This window comes from Octopus bimaculoides, chromosome 2 (assembly GCF_046866305.1).
Source record: "Octopus bimaculoides isolate indiv1 chromosome 2, ASM4686630v1, whole genome shotgun sequence".
NCBI classification, from domain to species: domain Eukaryota; kingdom Metazoa; phylum Mollusca; class Cephalopoda; order Octopoda; family Octopodidae; genus Octopus; species Octopus bimaculoides.
The window spans coordinates 87,211,478-87,234,683 of NC_142929.1; the positions used below are offsets into that span (position 1 = coordinate 87,211,478).

Genomic DNA, 23,206 nt, shown 5'->3' on the forward strand with positions numbered 1-23,206 from the left:
CCATGTATACACAAAAAAACGTACACGCACGAAATCATAACAGCATATACACAAGTGCAAACCCAGGCCCTATATGTAAGCGCAGGTACACGCATATGAATACGTAAGTGTTGTTACTATACAGACATCTACATAAAAAACTATTAGATCTCAGTGTATATATGCAGCCAACTTCTTAAATAAACCGCTGGGTGTATAAAAGTTAAAACCAAGCTAAAATATATGCATAAAAGAATACAAAGCGTTTTATTTTTAATAAATAGAATAGAATGAAGTAAAAAGTAAAAAAACAAGGGAGAAGAAAAATTATGTATATAACAGACGAAGGTTTTCTTAAAATGACGCAGGGGTCTTTACAAAATTCTTACAACGCTAAATAAATCATTTATAATTCGGTACCAATCCAATAGTCAGATTGCACAATGGTTATAAGGAGTCGATCATAGTCAAAAAATTACCCATATGGAATATTATATGCAGACATTTTAAATTTGGACGCATGCCTACATGTGTTTAAAAGTTCGCGTCTTTGGTTTAGCGCCTTCTTATCCTGGAACAAGATATTCATTTTTTCCAATAAACAAAGATCACATTTCAATGGTCTTTTATGGGCACCGTGTCTGTAAGGCGATGCTTTGCCTAAAATCCTCCATGTCACGTTGAAAGGCTGGGCTTCATTCTCCTTTAAATGCCAGACGTATTTTGCCAGGCTCGTCTTTGTCCTATTTTCAGGGTACCTAAAAGAATTTTTATGCGAATACAGTCTGGTTTTGAAAGAATTTTCTGTAGCCCCTATATATGTTCTATAATCATGCGAGCCTTCTATCTGGACTTTGGCCTTATATACGATGCCCTTTTCTAGACATCTTCTTTCCAACGGACAGGAGGTTGGGTCTTTGAAATTACAGGTCTTTGTAAGCTGGTCTGCATTATTGTTTTTGGTAATTATTTTATTGTTATGCTGGCTGATTAAAGAGGCGAAGTTTTTGCAGCAAGAATAGCTAATCTTAGGCGTTCTTCTATTAAATATTCTATAAAACTTATGATCAGGTTGAAAGTGCCTAGTGACCAATTTTAAGAATTCTTTACCTATATTCGTTCTTACGGCCATATTGAAAGCCGGGTTGAACCACAAAACTTTCCTAGTCCTAGTTCTACGTGCTGGGCTGCTGCCAGCATTAGACTGGGTGTACTAGGTAAAGAATTCTTAAAATTGGTCACTAGGCACTTTCAACCTCAAATTTTTTTTAATAGGATGAATCTGGATTAAATTTATTTGGTTTGTGCATTACGCATCCATGACCGTTAATTGAAACGACCAATTCATGACCGTTATTTGAAACGACCAATCAAACGAATCCATGTGTTTTAAATTTTATATTACTTTCGATTGCATTGTTATCCTTTCTCCATTTCTAACAAAACTGTCCGATGAACGGTTTTTTTGTTATATTTCTACTGCTTTTAAATAAATAAAGTATATATATATATATATATATATATATATATATATATATATATATATATATATATATGTGTGTATGTATATATATGTGTATATATATGTATGTATATATTTGTGTATATATATATATATATATATATATTATTATTATTATTATTATATGTATTTATTTTCTCCTAATTAATGAATAACTCGGACAAAATAAATAGGTTAATAGATACCAGGGTAGCAAACTTCACAAAATAACTGTGGTGTAACTCCTGTTTATGACGTAGAAACTCCTTGATATTTTGGGTACTTGAGTATATATAAAATTAATGAATGGAGTAAAACGCATATTTTAACTGCATACTTTTATTTCCAACATATGTTTCGAAGAATTACAATTTATACGATCCATAGGAATCGGTGGTGTTAAAAATGTAAACTTCTCTTCAGGGAAATGTATGGGAACCAGCTTAAATGTAAAACATTATAACCGAATATGAGAACTATAGTTGGAGAATTAAATTTATTTGGTCTGTGCATTACGCATCCATGACCGTTAATTGAAACGACCAATTCATGACCGTTATTTGAAACGACCAATCAAACGAATCCATGTGTTTTAAATTTTATATTACTTTCGTTTGCATTGTTATCCTTTCTCCATTTCTAACAAAACTGTCCGATGAACGGGAACGTGAAACTCAGAGTAACGGTTTTTTTGTTATATTTCTGCTGCTTTTAAATAAATAAAGTATATATATATATATATATATATATATATATATATATATATATATATATATATATGTATGTATATATATGTGTATATATGTATGTATATATATGTGTATATATGTATGTATATATATATATATATATATATATATATATATATATATATGTATGTATATATATGTGTATATATGTATGTATATATATGTATATATATATATATATATATATATATATATATATATATATATATATATATATATATATATATATATATTTTATTATATGTATTTATTTTCTCCTAATTAATGAATAACTCGGACAAAATAAATTGGTTAATAGATACTAGGGTAGCAAACATCACAAAATAACTGTGGTGTAACTCCTGTTTATGACGTAGAAACTCCTTGATATTTTGGGTACTTGAGTATATATAAAATTAATGAATGGAGTTAAACGCATATTTTAACTGCATACTTTTATTTCCAACATATGTTTCGAAGAATTACAATTTATACGATCCATAGGAATCGGTGGTGTTAAAGATGTAAACTTCTCTTCAGGGAAATGTATGGGAGCCAGCTTAAATGTAAAACATTATAACCGAATATGAGAACTATAGTTGGAGAAGGTTATAACGTAATTTATTTGAAAAGACTGTTGGAGATTAGGACGCTACCAGATAGTAAGTTGGACAAGAAGGGAAGAAAAGAAGAAAAGAAAAAGGAAAAAAAGAAAAAAAATTCAGTGTAAAGTTGGGAGAAAATAGGATGATATAAATCCGATAAAAATTGGAGAGGAATGTTATGTAATAAAAAGGGATCGTAAAGGGGGTTAATCTTGTGTTTCTACAAAAATACTGAGACGAATGTATATAATCATTTATACTTATGTATATGCGCATATATACACACAAACATGTACTCGAATAAATACATATGTGCATACATATATACACCTACGTACAACCCCCCCACACACACATATATATATAAATATATACACATATATATATATACACATCCATATCCACATGTATATATATATATATATATATATATATATATATATATATATATATATATATATACATATATATATATATATATATACATATATATATATATATATATATATATATATATATATACATATACATACATAAGCACATACATATACACACATGCATACATACACGCGCAAACACACACATATATATATATACACATACACACATATATGTATATATATAAACTTAAACATATATATATATATATATATACAGTCTACCCCTGCTTGTTCGTGGTTTGGCATTCGCGGTCTCGGTTATTCATGGAACTAATAATTGTTCACGGAAACTACTACATATTCGCGGAATCGCAAATGTCCGTGATTTTTCATGTTTTTTTTTATGGCAATATATATTTTTTCACACTTTTTAAAAATAAATTATTAATAACAGTATACTGTATTTGCTGGCTTACTGGACGCCCCTTCGCAGTTGAAGCTCCCTGTGATTAGAATAACCGCGCATCACGTCGCATTATTATTTTAGATACAAATACACTGTATCTTGTATCTCTTATTCCTGCTTTCAATCAAAGATTGCTAATTAATATAGTGACATTATATATATATATATATATATATATATATATATATATATATATATATATATATATATACAGTGTATCGCACCAGTATTACTTGGGCTAGGGATGACAGATCAAAGATATATACAACACGAGACTGAATGTTAATTTTATACCAGTGCTTTTTTAAAAATCATCGCTACATTTGATCATACACATTGTTTATTTCAACAGGATAATTTTTAAGGTCGTGAGCCAATATAGCCTCAATGAAATTAAGTTACTTATTGGTCCTTCTCTCTCTCTACCTCATTATTATTATAGTATAGGTTACTGTACCTAGTGGTAATAGTAGTAATACAAACTAAATTTTTTAAAACCATGATTATTTCTAATCTCTGTTCAATCTCCCATTGGTGGTATGTGCATATTAGATGAAAGGAAGATATTGTATGTTTTTTTTAGGGAAAACTGCGTCCAGTAGCTAACTCTAGTATTTTGTTGAGTGCTGTGTTTTTTGCAGCGTGTTATTAAAGCTCTAAGATGCCATCCAAACCTCTTACACCTTCTAAGGCTTCTGGCAGTGAACCTAAGTGCCAGAGAAAAGTTATGATGCTACATGAGAAGGCACAACTGCTGGATATGTTCCAGGAAAGTAAAAGTTATGTTGCAGTAGGTTGCTATTATGTTGGCAACAACAGCACCATACGATACATAAAGAAGAACGAGGTGGCAATCAGGACAACCGTAGCAATAAGGTTCTGTGAAATGTAAAAAAGATAACGATAGTGAGAAATAAGCACTTCATCAAGATGGAATCTGCCTTGGCATTGTGGATCGGTGACTGCAAGAAGAAAAACATCCCCTTGAGCAATAACATTATCCACGAGAAAGCACGGAAATTATACCAGCAATTCAACAGATGAGACGGAGCAGATGGCACTGAAGAACCACAATCAAGACCACTGACAGCACCGGAACCCGAAGATTTGCAAGCCAGCAAGGGATGATTTGATCATTTCCAGAAATGGATTTAAAATAAAGTGTGTTTCCCTGCACGGAGAGGCAGCATCAGCTGACAAAGAAGCCGTTGAGAAGTAGCTTGAGACCTTCAGGCAGATCATCAAGGACGAGAGATACAAGCCGGAACAGGTTTTCAATATGGACGACACTGGTTTGTTCTGAAGATACCTTCCAGAACGTACATCATGAAGGATGAAGCCAGAGCCCCAGCATTTAAGGCACAGAAGGACAAAGTGACGCTAATTATGTGTGGCAATGCTGCTGGCTTTATGATGAAACCAGGATTTATCTACAACTCAGCGAACTCAAGGGCCTTCAAAAATAAGAATATAAATCTGCTACCTGTCCACTGGAAGCACAACCCCAAGGCTTGGATTATCAAAAGTCTATCTTTGAATTGTTCCCCCAATGCTTCATTCCTCAGGCCAAGGAATGCCTCCAAAACGTATGCATGGAATTCAAGGTGTTGCTTGTTATGGATATTGCTGGTGGTCACTCTTTGGATTTGAATCATGAGGCAGTCCAAGTCGAGTTCCTGCCAACACCACCTCCCTCATATAGCCTATGGATCAAGGCATGATCCGTGCCTTCAAGGCACTTTACTCTCAGAACTATTTTCAACACCTTGTGGACGGAATGGATTCGGACGAGAATTTTAAGTTAAAGAAGTACCGGCGTAACTACATGATCGCAATGTGCCTGTCAGTCATCCACGCTACTCTTAAAGACACGAAGAAAGAAACCTTTATCGCATGCTGGAAGAAGGTGTGGCTAGAACGTATCCAGGACTACGATGGCTTCTCACCTGAAAATATTCAGCACGATGCTGTGAACAATGTGGTGAAACTGGCAAAAGTACTTTGTAGCGAAGGTTTTGACAACATCATGCAAGATGAGGTCAACGACCTCATCGCTGCCCACTCTGAAATCCTAACAAACGAAGATTTGTTGAAGCTAATGAAATCTACCAGTGAAGAGGAGGACAAAGCACTAAACCCAGAGGAAGAGGAGGGTGAGATGGGCCTGGCAATCAAACGTATATGCGACCTTCAAAGGAATTGCAAGGGTAGGTGGAATTATGGGATCCCTATAAGATTCAGTCTCTCCAATCTAAAAATGCCATTGATGCTGCCATGCAGAGTTTCACTCTCCTTATCACCATGAAGAAACAGCAATTTCCCATCACAATGTTCCTCAAACCCATGAAGAGAGCCTTGCACGAAGATATGACATTTCCTAAAACACCTGAAGATGAGGCGTCACCTGAAGATGAGGTGTCACCCGAAGAGCTTTAAATCTTCTTTGCTGTGTAGTCATTATCTTCATTATTTTCATCATCGTCTTAAATCAATATCAGTCATTATTGGTGAGTAACTGTACATTTTACTTCATTTTTATTAAATTATTATATATATATATATATATATATATATCTGTACAGATAATTGTCACATATTATATTACAGAATTGTCATATATAACCTCTATTTACATAATATCGAGGGGTCTCTTTCATTCTTTTGTTGTAATACTAAGAACCAAGGTTCATGAACTCATCGATGAAAATCCACTGTCACATATAGAAAAATTAATAAGTAAAAGCACAATAAATAAGTATAATATCATACAAAGTAAACATCAGAAGATAAAGATAATATTATCTTTATCTTATGATATTTACTTTGTATTATATTATACTTATTTATTGTGCTTTTACTTATTAACTTTTCTATATGTGACAGTGGATGAGTTCATGAACCTTGGTTCTTTTCCCTAAAACTATATATATTTATATTTTATACTGTGAAATTTAATTATAATTTTTAATAAATTGATTTTAATTGAGTTTTTACCTGTAATTTTGGATTTTTATCCCTAATATTATATATATATATATATAAGTGGAGTTAAATGCAGGTGTTATTTAAATTCTTTTACTTCCAACACGTTTCGAAGCTATCACTGGTATTATACCAAAGGAATAAAATGGTGTAAAACATTGTAATCATCTCTTCAGGGAAATGAAGACATGAAACTCGTCAAAAAGACATTTTAGCAGAAAAAAAATGTCTTATTGAAGAGTTTCATTTCTTCATTTCCCTGAAGAGAAGATTACAATGTTTTACACCGTTTTATTCCTTTGGAATAATACCAGTAATGTCTTCAAAACATGTGTCGGAAATAAAAGAATTTAAATAACACCTGCATTTAACTCTATTTATTTATTCATATATATTATACAAAATATTTCACGTAAACCTGGAGTTTCTACCTTTAAAAACAAGGAGTTACAACCTTTTTACTTGTGTGATTTTTTAACAAGGGGAAACACACACACACACACATAGGATCTAGTTCAAAACGGGGGCACCAGTATTTTCTTAACGAAACACTTTGAAACTTGGGACACTGGTAGAATGCGTCATATAAAACATCTTTTTCTCTTAGTCTTCTTAAGAAAAATTATTATATTGCAATTTATTTCATGTTAAAGTTGTCGTATTTCTGTAATTTCAACCAATGACTGACGTCCATTCAGCCGAATATATTAAGTGCTGACTACGTAAACAAACGATTCTCAAACGATTCTGGCGGTGATAAAATTATTATTTCCTTGTCAAAAAATGGCTGAAGCATATTGGCAGTAGCTAATAAACCTTTCTATTATAGGCACAAGGCCTGGTTTTTGAGGGAAGGAGCAAGTCAATTAGGGTTAGGGTTAGGGAAAACAAACACACGTGTGTTGCCTCTCTGCAAAATGTCAGAAGTAATGGAGATTAAATACGCTTTACACCGCTTAAACTGCCAAAGGAGTAACTGTAAGCAGCTGAATACTTGTCAGTGATTGGTTGAAATTATCGAAATAAGACAATTGTTTTACATGAAATTAATTCGAATACAAAAAATTCTTCTGTTCTATAACACAAAATAGATAAGTATACGAAGTTTGAAAGTCTTTCGGTACCAAAAACACTACATAAAACGTAAATGAAAACTGGTGCCCCCGTTTTGAACTAGATCCCACACACACACACACACACATATATATATATATATATATATATATATATATATATATATATATATATATATATATATATATATGTATATATATATATACGGGAGAATGTACGAAAAAACAGCAACAGACGAGGACAGGTGGTGTAAACAACAAAAGGATGTATTAGTATGACGCTCGGGAATACGCTCTTCAACAGAAAGAATACGGAGACAAGGAGAAAAACACGGAGAAAAAAATTGAATAGTGTTCAGTCAACGGTCATATATATATATATTACGTTATATTTCGTCATTTATAGGCATTTTTATGGACCACATCCAATATTCGCAATATACATAATTATTTGCTTCACCGAGTTACAAGTGATGCTATCTGTGGGATTATCAGCTTTTTTAGCTGCTATTTCTGAACTTCGGTATATGGTGAAGCAAATATTTGCTGATCCCTTAATTATGTTTACAAATATATATGAGCTTTTAAATAAGTTCTCCATCAATAATGGTACTTTCATACCGATGGGCTTGGTGAAAATTATTAATTGTTAATTGATTTATTAATTAATAAATTGATAATCCTTTACCCTTTTAATTTGTAATAATTATTCACTCCCTGTTAGTATACGCAGATTCTCTGCGGTATCACTTGTCGCGCACATGGTAATTTCCTGAAGGAAGGACAGTTAGACTGGCTGACCGAGGTGGATTCGGTTATGCTTTCAGATCTGTGTCGGTGTGGAATGTTACTCGTCCATGCTTGCACAGTTTGCTAGCATAGTCGAATTTACTACTGGAATACAGTATTGATGAAGAAAATTGATTATCAATCATAATCCAGAAACGCGTCTACTGTTAACCTTCGGAATTGGTTAGTTTTTCATTGTTTTTTTCTTCTTGTTTTTGCCTTTGTGAGTTAGAAGTGATGCTATCTGTGGGATTCTCAGCTTTTTTTAGCTGCTATTTCTGAACTTCGGTATATGGTGAAGCAAATATTTGCTGATCCCTTAATTATGTTTATAAATATATATGAGCTTTTAAATAAGTTCTCCACCAATAATGGTGCTTTCATACCGATGGGCTTGGTGAAAATTATTAATTGTTAATTGATAATCCTTTACCCTTTTAATTTGTAATATATATATATATATATATATATATATATATATATATATATATATATACATGCATGCATACATATATAATACACACACATACACATATATATACATATGGCAATGTAATGTCAGTGTGCATGTTCGACAGAGTGTAAGCATCTTGAGAGAAAAAGGTAGGCATAGGAGGCATCTGATGGAGTGTGCAAAAGAAACGACTGTACTGGTATGGTCATGTGATGCATATGGACGAGGACAGCTGTGTAAAGAAGTGCCGATCTCTAACTATAAGGGGAACTGACGGCTTTTTTTTTTTGCTGGCGGCTTCAGTGTTGTTGTTGAGCATATTCGAGCTTGTGTTAGGAGACTTTTCATAGATTTGGGTTGTCTCTTGCTTTTTATGATGGTGTGTGTTTGGAGGATTAAGTTCATTCTGTGGTCCTTTTTTAGCAGGGGAATGTTTTGAAGGATGGTGTTGAAGGTTTCATTGTTAAGAGGGTTGTATGTGGAAATGTATGGTAGGGCTTTTGGTTGTATGACCTTCTTTAATTTAGGATGTCTGAGTTCATGGATGCTGAGTTGAAGGGCTCGTTGAAAGCATGTGTCAATTAGTGTAGATGGGTAGTTCCTGGTGGTGAGAGTATCCTTTAGTTCATGTAGTCGAGTGTCCCTAGTGCTTGCATTAAAAACTATAGTACATATCCTTTTTGCTAAGTTGAAGGGGATATTCCTTCTGGTGTGTCTATGAAAAGTCTCCTAACATAAGCTCGAATACGCTCAACAACAACACTGAAGCCATCAGTAAAAAAATGCGGTAGACCCAACTGCGGGATATGCGTCGATTTAATCGAGGGATCAAAGTTCTTCAAACAGGGACAAAATTTCACGGTGAAAAGTAACAGATCAAAATTCCGAAAAACAGAAAAATAGCTTTCAGCCAACACATCGACATTTGCGCCAATAACAAAAATCCAGGTTTCAGAATTTTCCCCTCTATCAATTCAGAGACGATACAACCTACAGCCAAAGAATTAGTAAAGAGTATCTCTTTATCACAAAATACAGACCCCTTCTGAACGCATCTACAACAAGTGACATATCCACCCGACCTTAGAATAAAACACACACACAAATATTAAAAATGATAAACTCCAAAGAGATACTCAAGGAATTATTAAAAAAATTTAAAATATATAAAAAAAACAACCCCAATCACTGCTCACTCGACTAGTTACTATCACACTATCCCGCATTCTATTATTACTCTTTCTCTTCTTCTCCCCATCCCTCTTCTTCTCCATTATCCTCTTCGTCTTCTTCCTTTCCACCACCTCCTCCCTTACTTTATTACTACTACTGCTGTTTAGAATAACACCTATGCAAACGTTATAAATACATTCAAAAGGGATTTCTCAAGAATTCAAATCACTACTCCCGCCAACAACAGGTCATTTTTCAGGACACTTAACCAATTAACACTCTGCTACTATCATAGCACTCCCGTTGCTGCTGCTGCTTCTTCTTCTACTTCTTCTCCTTCTCCTTCAAGAATTAAATTTAAATGTTGAAGTGAATCTAACGGTTTTTTGTGTGTTATTTTAAATGGTTTATAAACACCTTCCATGCTGCAATTGTTTTTGTTCCAGCACATGATCTTAGATCAGGTTACTTGCTATGCAAGTCAAGTACATCTCCGTAATATATATATATATATATATATATATATATATATATATATATATATATATATATATATATATAAACATAATTAAGGGATCAGCAAACATTTGCTTCCCCACATACCGAAGTTCAGAAATAGCAGCTAAAAAAGCTGAGACTCCAGCAGATAGCATTACTTGTAACTCACAAAGGCAAAAACAAGAAGAAAAAACAAATGAAAACTAACCGTTCGAAGTTAATCATAGACGCGTTTCTGGATTATGAGCGATAATACTCAATTTCCTTCATCAGTATGATATTCTAGTAGTAAATTCGACTATGCTAGCAAAACTGTGCATGCATGAACGAGTGAACATTCATGCATCGGCACAACCTGAAAGCATAACCGAACCTACCTCGGCCAGCCAGTCCACTATTTCTTCCTCAAGAAATTACCATGTGCGTCACAAGCAATACCGCAGAAAATTTGCGGTTTACTATCAGGGAGTGAATAATTATTACAATTAAAAGGGTAAAGGTTTATCAATTTATTAATTTATTAATAAATCAACAATTAATAATTTTTACCAAGCCCTTCGGTATGTAAACACCATTATCGGTGGAGAACTTATTTAAAAGTTCTTATACATTTATAAACATAATTAAGGGATCAGCAAACATATGCTTCACCACATACCGAAATTCAGAAATAGCAGCTAAAAAAGCTAAGACTCCAACAGATAGCATTACTTGTAACTCACAAAGGCAAAAACAAGAAGAAAAAACAAATGAAAACTAACCGTTCGAAGTTAATCATAGACGCGTTTCTGGATTATGAGCGATAATACTCAATTTCCTTCATCGGTATGATATTCCAGTAGTAAATTCGACTATGCTAGCAAAACTGTGCATGCATAGCTGCTATTTCTGAACTTCGGTATGTGGTGAAGTAAATGTTTGCTGATCCCTTAATTATGTTTATAAATGTATAAGAACTTTTAAATAAGTTCTCCACCGATAATGGTGTTTACATACCGAAGGGCTTGGTAAAAATTATGAATTGTTGATTTATTAATAAATTGATAAACCTTTACCCTTTTAATCGTAATAATTATTCACTCCCTGATAGTAAACCGCAAATTTTCTGCGGTATTGCTTGTGACGCACATAGTAAATTCTTGAGGAAGAAATAGTGGACTGGCTGGCCGAGGTAGGTTCGGTTATGCTTTCAGGTTGTGCCGATGCATGAATGTTCACTCGTTCATGCATGCACAGTTTTGCTAGCGTAGTCGAATTTACTACTAGAATATCATACCGATGAAGGAAATTGAGTATTATCGCTCATAATCCAGAAACGATTAACTTCGAACGGTTAGTTTTCATTTGTTTTTGCCTTTGTGAGTTACAAGTAATGCTATCTGTTGGGGTCTCAGCTTTTTTAGCTGCTATTTCTGAACTTCGGTATGTGATGAAGCAAATGTTTGCTGATCCCTTAATTATGTTTATAAATGTATAAGAACTTTTAAATAAGTTCTCCACCGATAATGGTGTTTACATACCGAAGGGCTTGGTAAAAATTATTAATTGTTGATATATTAATAAATTGATAAACCTTTACCCTTTTAATTGTAATATATATATATATATATATATATATATATATATATATATATTACGGAGATGTAATATATATATATATATATATATATATATATATATATATATATATACACACACACACATACACTGAGAGACAGAAAACTTGATGTCTTTCACTAAACAAATAATTTCTTTTTTGCAATTTTCACTTTAATGTATTTTGCACAACTGTTCTCTTGAGTTTTTAGTAAAAGTAAAAAAATTTCCATATCTTTCATAATTGGTATTTTGACTTTTGTTTCGAGATCTGTACAATTATTTTAGTGTATTTCTGATTATAAGTGGTCTTTGCTTAAAAAAAGGCATTTATTTATGTATTTGTCATACTTTTGGAATAGCTGTCTTACATAAATCGGAATTCTTCAGGTGTGTGGGGGGGGGGGGAGAGGGGTCAAGGCTTTCTACATTTTATAAAGTATCCCTCATTTCAAAACACTCACAGACAGACATTCTTTAAAATAAAACTTTAATTTTTTTTTTCACACGTCTAGCCATCCCCTCATTGTATACTGGCAACTACTATTTTTGCATGTTTGTTATTTTTTGTCATGTTCACATACTGAAACACTTGTAACCCATAGTTTTATAGAAAAACAATTGAAAAGCTATTCTGCATAAATTGGAACTTCAATGGTTGTTTCTTTTGGGGATTGTAACCATGAAAATTAAAATGAAGAGGTGGGAGTACAAAAAATTTTCTTTAAAAATGCCTATCACAAATTTAGCTCACAGTTAGATGAGTTCCCTTTGCCAAGCAATAAAAGTGTGTTTCTTGCTTATATTTGCTTTGTCAAAGTTTAACGTTTGGTTCAAAAGCTATTCTTTATAAAATAACTAGAAACAGATACAAAAGAGGAGTTGGTGTTTCATGTTTGTGCTGTAGGTGGGACACCATCGATGGTAAGTTGTCATCGTTGCTTCATCAGTTTACTGAAAAAGTTATACCTAGTGTAATTAGGCTATTCGCAACACATCTCATTGCAAATAACATAAGCACTAGGCTTAACAAATTGATGAGTAATTGTTATCACAGCAGTAAATAAAGTCAACATATACTCTCAATTCCCCTCCTTCAACAGCTTTGCATTGAGAAGGATGAAGATTTTGCATGATTCCTTTTTTTTTTGCTACACTAGAGATTCAATGGCTCTCAAAGGGAAAACACCTAAAAGTTTCTATTCCATTTTTAAGACAGTTGTGGAATTCTGACAAGAATTTAATTTCCTTCTTTGTGATTCAAGCATGACAATGCTTATATGACAGACATATTCACAAACGCCAATGAAGTTAATTTGCAACTGCAAAAAATGAGGTTAAACCTTATCAAAGTAAAATTAACCCTCTTCACACCCCTGCCGAAGGTACAGCTATTCAAATGTAACATAAGCCGTCACAAAGTTTTCCAGTATCTGAGCCTCTCTAAATTGAGAAGGAAAAATGCATACCAAAAGATGACATTCAGGTGTATTGTTCACACCTGGATGACCTGCATAGAGACATGTCTGATTTCAGGATATTTATTTTTGCTTAAAATACCAGTCTGGTGACACCAAGATATCAGTAATGAGGAAAGAAGAGTGGCAGAGGTAGAACTGTTTCACTTTAAAATGATATTGAGTTGAGGCTAAAGTGAAAAATTACATCAGGATTTTTGATTTCAAAAGACGTTTCTGTGGAACAAAGTCAAGATATACTTAATTGCCTTTCCAACATCATATTTTGTAGAGCAGCGCTCTGTGTTGTTGTCCAGATTCTTTCTAAGCAAAGAAACAGAATGAAAATTACTGAACTTGGGGATGTAAGACAACTTTTTAGCTGAGTGTCAAGAAGCTGATATCCTTGCACAAAGTACACCCAACACATTAAAAATATGAAAGCAACTTTATTACAGGTGGGATGTAAATTTACTCTTTCATACTTTAAAAACAGCAAAATAATGGGTTAATTAGGTTGTTAAGTTTTATTTGTGAAATACGGTTGTTTTGAATTTGCAGTATAAAGAGGTCTAAATTTGTGGGTAGGAGAAAGTCACTAGGAATGTGGCCTAGGAGTCAAGTGAACGGGAGTCTGAAAAAGTTTGGGAACCACTGCAATAAACTGTTATTGTTCTTTATTGCACACTGTCCACTATTTGTTCCCTACACACTGCTGGGAGCTTACAAAATTTCTACATTCAGATTCTTGGATCTTAACCTTATAAATTAAAATTTTGTTCCAGTCACTGCAAATACTAACAGTGTGGAAGTCTTGGGAATGGAAAAATGAAGCTAAATTTGTCAATTAAGGATTTCCCCTTAACGAATAAAACAGTATATATGAATCTTATGATTCCCAGCACTAATGAAATGTTTTGCCATATGAGGTGGAAGGCCTTCTTTATCAACAACTGTTCTACCAATCCTAAGAACCAGAATCATCAACCTTCTTCAATGAATTTAGGTCTCATAAAAAATCCCTTCTCCTAATATTAATCTAAATAAATTTGTAAAGGATTTAACCAATTTGATCAAGAATATAAAGTTTAAACCCAAGAACAGATGAAAATTAATGACCTGACCAAAAAACTTAAGAAGTATCTACACAGTGGTAACTTATATAGTGTACCACTGAATACCTACTGGAAACTGATCCTCAGTCTACATAAGAACTACAAAATAATGCTAACTCTACCCTAAAGGAAATTAACCAGAAGATGCAGGATTTAGCGCTTGATCATGGTTTGAAAGATAGGACTGAACTTTCAAACCCAGGCCACCTCCTATCAACTTAAAAGACTTCAAAGAAAATCTTGTTGCAAACCCTTCTGTTTGCCTCATCTACCCACCTCCCCAGATCTGATGTAGGTAGAATTTGCAAGGTTGTTTTAGATAGAGTATTATCTCACCTTCGTTCTAACACCCAATATAAATTCATTCAAGTGGATATAGATCAGTCCTGATCTAGTGTCTCACCTATTCTACTTAATAAGGCCCTCATCTTCACACTTAAGTATTCTGACCTAACAAGGGGAGATGTGGGTATTATCTTAGCAGCCCATCAGGCAGTTATCAAGTCTGATGGAAAACTTTGGGCCCACAAGGACACCCCCGATTATTTTGACATCCCAAAGGAAGCTAGCCACTCAGCCCAGTGACTTTATAGGTTATTTACTCCACTGTTTTTGAGACCACTTTCCCAATATTTCTGGTGGTCTTTATTGGGATGAGGCTCTGTTTGTGGTCCCGAGTTGTAGTAACTGAGAAGTCAAACAACTTTGTAAAAGAATTAGATCCTTCTTAGCGTCTCATTTTGCTACAGTCTTAAAACTGTGAACTTCTTCAATGTCACCATAGATCTATAAAACAACACTGTCTATCCTTACCACAAACTGGGTAAGAACCTCATGTCTTAAAGGATTTCATCTCTGTCCACTAATATGGAAATATTTGAGCAATACACCAAATATTATATTTGGTCATCCCATAAATAATGAGGATTTTTTTATACTTCTTTTATTCTTCAAAATTAAGACAAGCAAAGTTCTTTTCTAATCTAAAATATAATCTTTATTTTCTACAATGCTCTTCCATCTATCTGGTAGACTTGCAAGGCCTCTCTTCTAAAATTCACTTGTCCGTGATGAAAAATACTCCTCCAGTACTGTTCTGACCTTGTCTACAGAAGTCATATTTTTTCCATCCAAATGATTTTGAAGACTGCAGAATAAATGATAATCAGATGGGGCAATGTCCAGCGAATATGGTGGGTGGGGCATCATTTCCCATTCAAATTGCTCCAGCCATTGGAATGTCATCCTCACTGTATGTGGCCGAGCATTATCCTAAGGGAAGAACACCTTTCATCATGAAACCAAAGATATTCGTTTTTCTTCTTGCGCTGACTTAGGCCACTCAAGCTGCTTGCAGTAGATCTCCTTTGTTATCATTTGGTTTGGGTTTAAAAGTTCAAAGTGGACTAAATCTTTCATAACCCAACAAAACAGATAACAACACCTTATGTGGGTGAAGACCTTCTTTAACCTGGGGTGGTGGTGTTTCTCCTTTCCCTACCCACTGTCTTTGGCACTTGACATTTTTATAGAGAACCCAGTCTTTGGCACTTGACATTTTTATAGAGAACCCAATTCTCGTCACCAGTCACTATTTGGTCCAAAAAAGGTTAATTCGTGAGACGTGACAGCAAAGAAGAGCACACATTCACTCTCTGCACATGATTAGACTTGGAAAGTTTGTGAGAGGAACCTATTGACCCAATTTGCTGGCTTTTCCAATGGCATGCAGGTGTTGATGAATGGTTGAATAACCAAATCCAAGCTTCTCTGCTAGTTTCTAAACAATTATGATGGGATTTTGTTCCACCAGGGTTTGAAGGATGTCCTTGTCGAGCTCTACAGATCTTCCAGGATGAGGCTCATCTTCTAGGCTGTAGTTTCCGGCTTGGAATTTCTGGAAACACCATTGACACTGGCTTATGCTTATTGTCCAATCCCCATATACTGCATTAATATTCTTCACACTTTCTGCTGCATTGTTACCTTTATTCAACTCATAAAGCAAAATATGCCGAATATACTCCTCTGTCACTTCCATTATTGCTTTGAAAAAAAAAGAACCATTAAAATCGAACTGCACTCTTCAAAACTTGCACTAAGAATAAGTACCAGGTAAAATTACTACCTGCTTTTATAGTAAGTTGATGCAGGTAGTTTATCCTGTCCCCCTCCAACTTTTAGTTTATGCAATTGAAAAGGCCGCAATATTTATAGGATGACCCAATACCAGCACTCTGCACTGAGCTGGCTATAAGAATTCAGTTAGGTATATCTATATATGGAGTGATCTTCTCCATCTCCAGGACCTGGCACTGCAGGTACTTCTTCCCCCGTAGATAAAACCCAATGTTTCCCCCATATTTCACTCTGCCCTTATCTGCCTAAACTTAATTATCATGGCAAGCCCAATAGGCACTTCTCCAACTCTGCTGCTGCTTATAGGCATCCACCTTCCCACCCCAAGCCTTACATGGGTGGACCTCTAGAATGTAACAAGCAGACCAGAATATGTGATGTTTTCTGGTTTTACCCCTACTTTCACCCTCAATAGCCAAATCCCATTACCCAAGCTTTTCTTTGCACAGCTGGAAAAGCATTTCCCTAGATCTAGTACTCTTACAAAAATCTTCAAACCCCCAATTCATTAAATTATCTTAATCTACCACAACTAACATAGCTGGTATCATTCATCAACGTAACAACAGGAAACTATGTAACCTGGGTGACTGTGATTATGCAAATATGACACAGTCTGTAACCCTAGAACATCCTGGAACCTTCTTACCAGAGCAGACCTTTACCCCACTAGCCCTAAACCTAGTACTCTGCCCACTACCCGTAACTGGTCCAGGGATCAGGCTACACTGATAATGGGGATGATATCACCAGATATGATAGTTACAATAAATTGCATCCTCTGGATAGCTCCCTCACCACCAGTGCTGAGACATGTGATTCCTGTGATACTCAGTTAATGTCCGGTATTTTTAACCCCATGTTTCCCTCTTTAGCACCCTCTAGGAAACTAGCAGCTGTCCATTAGATAAGAAATGCCTTGCTAGGAATATTATATGTAAATGCTCAGTTTTCACAGAGGATTCAAAGTATGTAAAAGTCAGCACGTGCAGCAACACTTTTAAGATGAGACTGAATAATCATTACTCTAGCCTTTAGATATTTCCTTTATTTGTTTTGTTGCCTCATATTCCTCATCTTTTTGTCTTTTCCTTTTTAACTCTTCACATGCGTGGTTGTGTGTGTATATATATTCCAAAATGTAACTACATGTGGATTGTTGGTGATTTTTTTCCTCCTTATTCCTTTGCCCTTGGACTTTCCTCTTTCTCTCCTGTTTCTGAAGAACAGCTTTGCTTGAAACGTAAAACACACTTTCTTTCCTTTCCTGAGCATCTTTTAATACTTGTTGTTTATTATTTCGTGTGTTTTTGATCAACTATATATATATATATATATATATATATATATATATACTGTGTAAATATGAAGTTAAAAAAGTAATATAACTTATTACTAGTGGTTTGCATGCATAATAAAAGTCATAAAACATAACATATCTTTATATATAAGAGTGTATAAAGATTTATACACAGAGAGAAGACTTTTGCCAATGAATGCATAATTACATAGCTATAATACATACCAAAAGCACGTGTGCAAGACAGCTCAGATGCCAAATTAATTTATTTGGTCATTAATAGTGAAACTCGAGTATAGGATTAACTAATTTTTTTATTTTGTTCACTCTAGTGCCATTAACAGTATGCCTTAAGAATTCTTTTTTTCATGGTTTGGGTTTAACTGGCCTTTTTAGCATGTAAAAAGTCCTGGTAAGGGTCTTCTCTCTGTGTATAAATCTTTATATACTCATATATATAAATATATGTTATGTCTTATGACTTTTGTTACGCATGCGAACCACTGGTAATAAATTATTTTAATTTTTTAACCTCATATTTACACAGTAAAATTTTCCAATTCTGAGGCCATATAGTACACAATTTTAATTTATTTACTGCTCAGCTATTTGACTACACTTGCACACTAAGTTTGAATCCATAATGTATAAAGATGGAGCTGTCTTGCACACATGTTTTCAGTACATATTATAGCTACATGCCTCTGTAGTGAGTTCAGCATTGCGTTGGTTTCAAGGCATTGGAGACGAGGTGCAATATGTGCAAATTCCGGATGCACCACCGACATAGCTCTGCTGTCATCACCCATACGAGTGCTGGTCAAGAAGGGAGTAAAGCAAGGAGATAAGATCTCTACAAAACTTTTCACCGCATGTGAAAGTTATCATCAGAGGCATCGATTGGTAAGGTGGTGTCAACATCAATGGTGAGCTACTCACCCACCTCCATTTCACTGATGACATTGTAATCATCGCTGAAATCACGGATCAGCTTCAGACCATGCTGACGGAGCTCGACATCAAAAGCTCTGCAGTAGGTCTCAAGATGAACCACATGAAAACGAAGTTCATGCGGTCCAACAATGTACCAACAGGTCAAATGGTGGTCGGCAGTGATGAAATGGAGGAGGTAAAGGAATATGTCTACCTGGGACAGGAAGTGAATATGCACCAAGATATCGAAAAGGAGATCTCGTGGAGAATAAGGGCCGGATGGAAGGTGTTTAATGGCATAAGGGATGTGCTCAAGGGAAGGTTGGACAGGACCACCCGCACCAACTTCATAAATAGCACAGTTCTACCTGCAATGTTATATGGTAGTGAGACATGGGCTACAACAAAGAGAGAAGAGCAGAGATTGGTAACAGCTCAAAGAGCCATGGAGAGGTCAATGCTTGGAATCTCATTGAGAAAGCACATCAGTAGCAAAGTCATCAGACAGAAGTCCGGCATGAGGGATGTCATCGTAGAATATACAGGCAGCAAGTTTAGATGGGCTGGACACATCGCCCAGCTCACCAATAATCGGTGGACCTGCACAGTTGTCAAGTGGTACCTGCGCGAGCGGAAACGACCACTCGGAAGGATCCACGATGGTGGAGTTAAGATTTTAAGAGGGCGATTGGGACCATGTGGATGAGAAAGGCGCGATCCGGAGAGGAGTGGACCAGTGGTATCAAATGGATGCCCAACGGATTGGTCAGTCAAGGTGATTATAGTTACATAATTATGCATTCATTAGCGATCCTACTGATGAGCTACAGATGCCAAATTAATATATTTGGTCATTAATAGTGAAACTCGAGTATAGGATTAACTCATTTTTGATTTTGTGCACTCTAGTGCGATTAACAGCATGCCTTAAGAATACTTTTTTCGTGGTTTGGGTTTAGCTGCCCTTTTTAGCATGTAAGAAGTCCTGACAAGGGTCTTCTCTCTGTGTATAAATCTTTATACACTCTTATACATATATACATACATACATACATACATATATATATATATATATATATATATATATATATATATATATATATATATATACACATACATATATATGTATGTGTGTGTGTGTGTATATATATATATATATAGATATATAGGGCAGGGAATCGTCAATTAGTAATAAAATTAATAATTAACAATTTTGCCGGGTAGCTCAGTATGAAAAAAACCTTCGGTATGGTTTTATATATATATATATATATATATATATATATATATATATATATATATTGTCGGTAAAACAAATCCCAAAAAGAAGCACACTCTAGGTTATAGAGCAGTATATAATATAATTAAAGTTAGATAATGTTGGTTTATGGGATTACCCTGGGTTTCACATCCATAAAGTGCTTAGCTTTATGGTGTATCATCAGATCCTAAAACCTGTTAGTTGAAGACCTCTCTAGCGAGTGGCTTCTCTAGAATATAGAGGAGGCAAGGACCTTGCTACTCAGTGCCAACAACAGGGGATTATCTCCCTTTGGCTATTGCAAGTGACCCTGTTATCTTGCGGTTTCCAATAGGCCAGCAGAAATTTCCTAAAATGCAAGCACAGTTCGAAGACCTCCGTTCTGGAGTTAAGGATGTTCCCTGGTCAAGGGGAATGCATAGTCTACAACACTTGGCCCCGTTTATGTAGGGGGCCTGGATTTTCTAGGACTCTCCATGCTATTGTGTATGGAATTCTGTCATCTTTCAGCTGCCATAGATGGCTGGCCAGTGACGTAACATATCTCCTTTCCAGTATCCTGAAGGAGGATCTGTGGTTGGAGAGGCATTGTTTGAATGTGTTACCAGAGCAGCTGATATACCTCTGTAGTTGGGTGTTGGTGGTGCTGTCTGTTGGTGTTGGCATTGTTGCTACAGCTGTTGTTGGTGATGACTCTGCTGCTATTTCTATTAGGGATACTGCCTTTGCTGTTGTTGTTGTTATCACCGGTGATGGTGCTGCTGCTGCTTCTGTTCATGTCTCTGCTGCTGCTACTGGAACAGTCGCGCCTGCTACTGTAGTAGCCATTGGGGAAGCTGCTGCTGTTAGGAGTACTGCCATTGCTGACATTGTTGTCGTTATCTCTGGCAATGGTGCTGCTGGTTAACGCTTTTGACATACCCCTACATACTGGACTGTCTGAAATCACAGTCAAACTTTTGCGTGCACCTCGACCCATTGAGAGTGATGTTTGTTTATTTCTCTCCCCTTAATGCCACCCTCTGTACAAAATTGATCAGCGTGTCCAGCCTCAGCAAAATCCAAAGGAAAGTTTTATGTCATAAAATAGAATCCATGTGACCATTCACATGAAAATATCCCGTTGACTTTTAAATCCCAATACATTATATGAATAATTGATGTTCCATATGTTGAAGTGCTTAATTTTACTCATAGGTCAATTTTCTTCAAAATAAGTTCATTATTTTATTGTGAGTGAATTTTGACGATTTCTGCCTTTCACCAGTTTAATTTTAATTCTTCTACATGACTCCAACCATAAATTTTACCTAAGTGTCAAATTTCATCAAAATAGGATTAATTCTGTAAAAGTTACAGCATAAAACATCAATCCTGTGGGTAATTGCATACAAAAAAAAATCTATTGATTTCTTAAAATCCCCCGCTCACTTGCAATTATCAAATTTTTTGTCAACTCTTCATGCTGGCATCAACTAATGGACATGAACTATAATGACGTAAAATTTCTACAAAATCGATAAGAATGTCTCTAAAGAAATGGTTATTTGCATTTGTGCCCTTTTCAAGCCATTTTGAATTAAATAAACACCTTTACTGTCTCCCCCACCACAAAATATACCTACATCTCGAATTTCATTAAAATCAGATAAAAAATATAAAAGTTACAGCCAAAAATAAAGTCCCTGTGGGTATTTGCATGCAAAAAGCCTATTGAGTTTATGAAACCACTGCTCAGGCGCAATTATCGATTTTTTTTTGTTAAAACCATATACTTACATCACCTCACTGCCATGAGCCTCGTTCGCTTATTGATTTTCATCAAAATCGGACAAAAAATGCAAAATCTGCAGGAAAAATAACATTGTTATGGGAATTTCCATTCAAACGCCCGATTGAGCTCACAAAAATCGATGCCAACTGAGCATTATCGAGTTTACGAAAAATTCTGGCCTTATTTGAACTTCAGGACTTGTGATCTACCTTTGTGCCAAAAATCATTAAAATCGGTTGGGCGGTGTGGGAGGAGTTAGAGTAACCCCAAACGCACAGACAGACAGACACCATTACTCATTTCTGTGTGTATATATATATATATATATATATATATATATATATACACATACATAAAGACATACACATATAAACATTCCTACTGTCACATGCATATACATACACAAATGCTCATGTGTGCATACACATGTGTACATATATATATATATATATATAGCTACTTGCATACATGCACGCACATGGACACACTCACACCCATACATATATACATATACACACATATATATACATATGTATATATATATATGTGTATATATGTTTGTGTGTGAATGTATATGTGCATGTGTATGTGCATGCATGTATGTGTTTAAGCATTGAATCTTAAAGGCCAGCTAAGGACAATCGCATGTATAATCAACATGAAGAACAAATCACCAGTACAAAGAAATAAAATACTAATCCCTTTAAGATAGCAACCACTTTAACAGTACCAAAATCACCATCTTACTACACATTCAAAGCAGTCTGCCAATGGCCCTTCAGTAACAAAACACCATAAGTTAAGTGACTACTACTAAGTTCAAGCCATGACAGACAGATAGGATGTTCTTGAAGCCGAGGATTTTAAACTTATGGAGACAATATTTACATATTGCCTGAGGAAACACAACTAGATCTCATAATGCAGGGAAACAGTTGCATAATCAAGTACCTGCTGCACACTAGGAGAACTGTATTGTGTTGAAACAATTATAGTGATTAAA

At 34.9% G+C, this 23,206-nt stretch overlaps 1 protein-coding gene across 1 annotated transcript in view; it reads left to right on the plus strand.

Moving 5' to 3' along the window:
• LOC106880691 (uncharacterized) overlaps positions 1-4,551 on the plus strand; it is a 186,883-nt gene extending 182,332 nt beyond the window's left edge. The window contains exon 7 of the mRNA XM_014930761.3: positions 4,314-4,551. Within this exon, the coding sequence (XP_014786247.3) occupies positions 4,314-4,551 (238 nt within the window). The remainder of the gene's footprint in view (positions 1-4,313) is intronic.
• Positions 4,552-23,206: the final 18,655 nt, after the last annotated feature.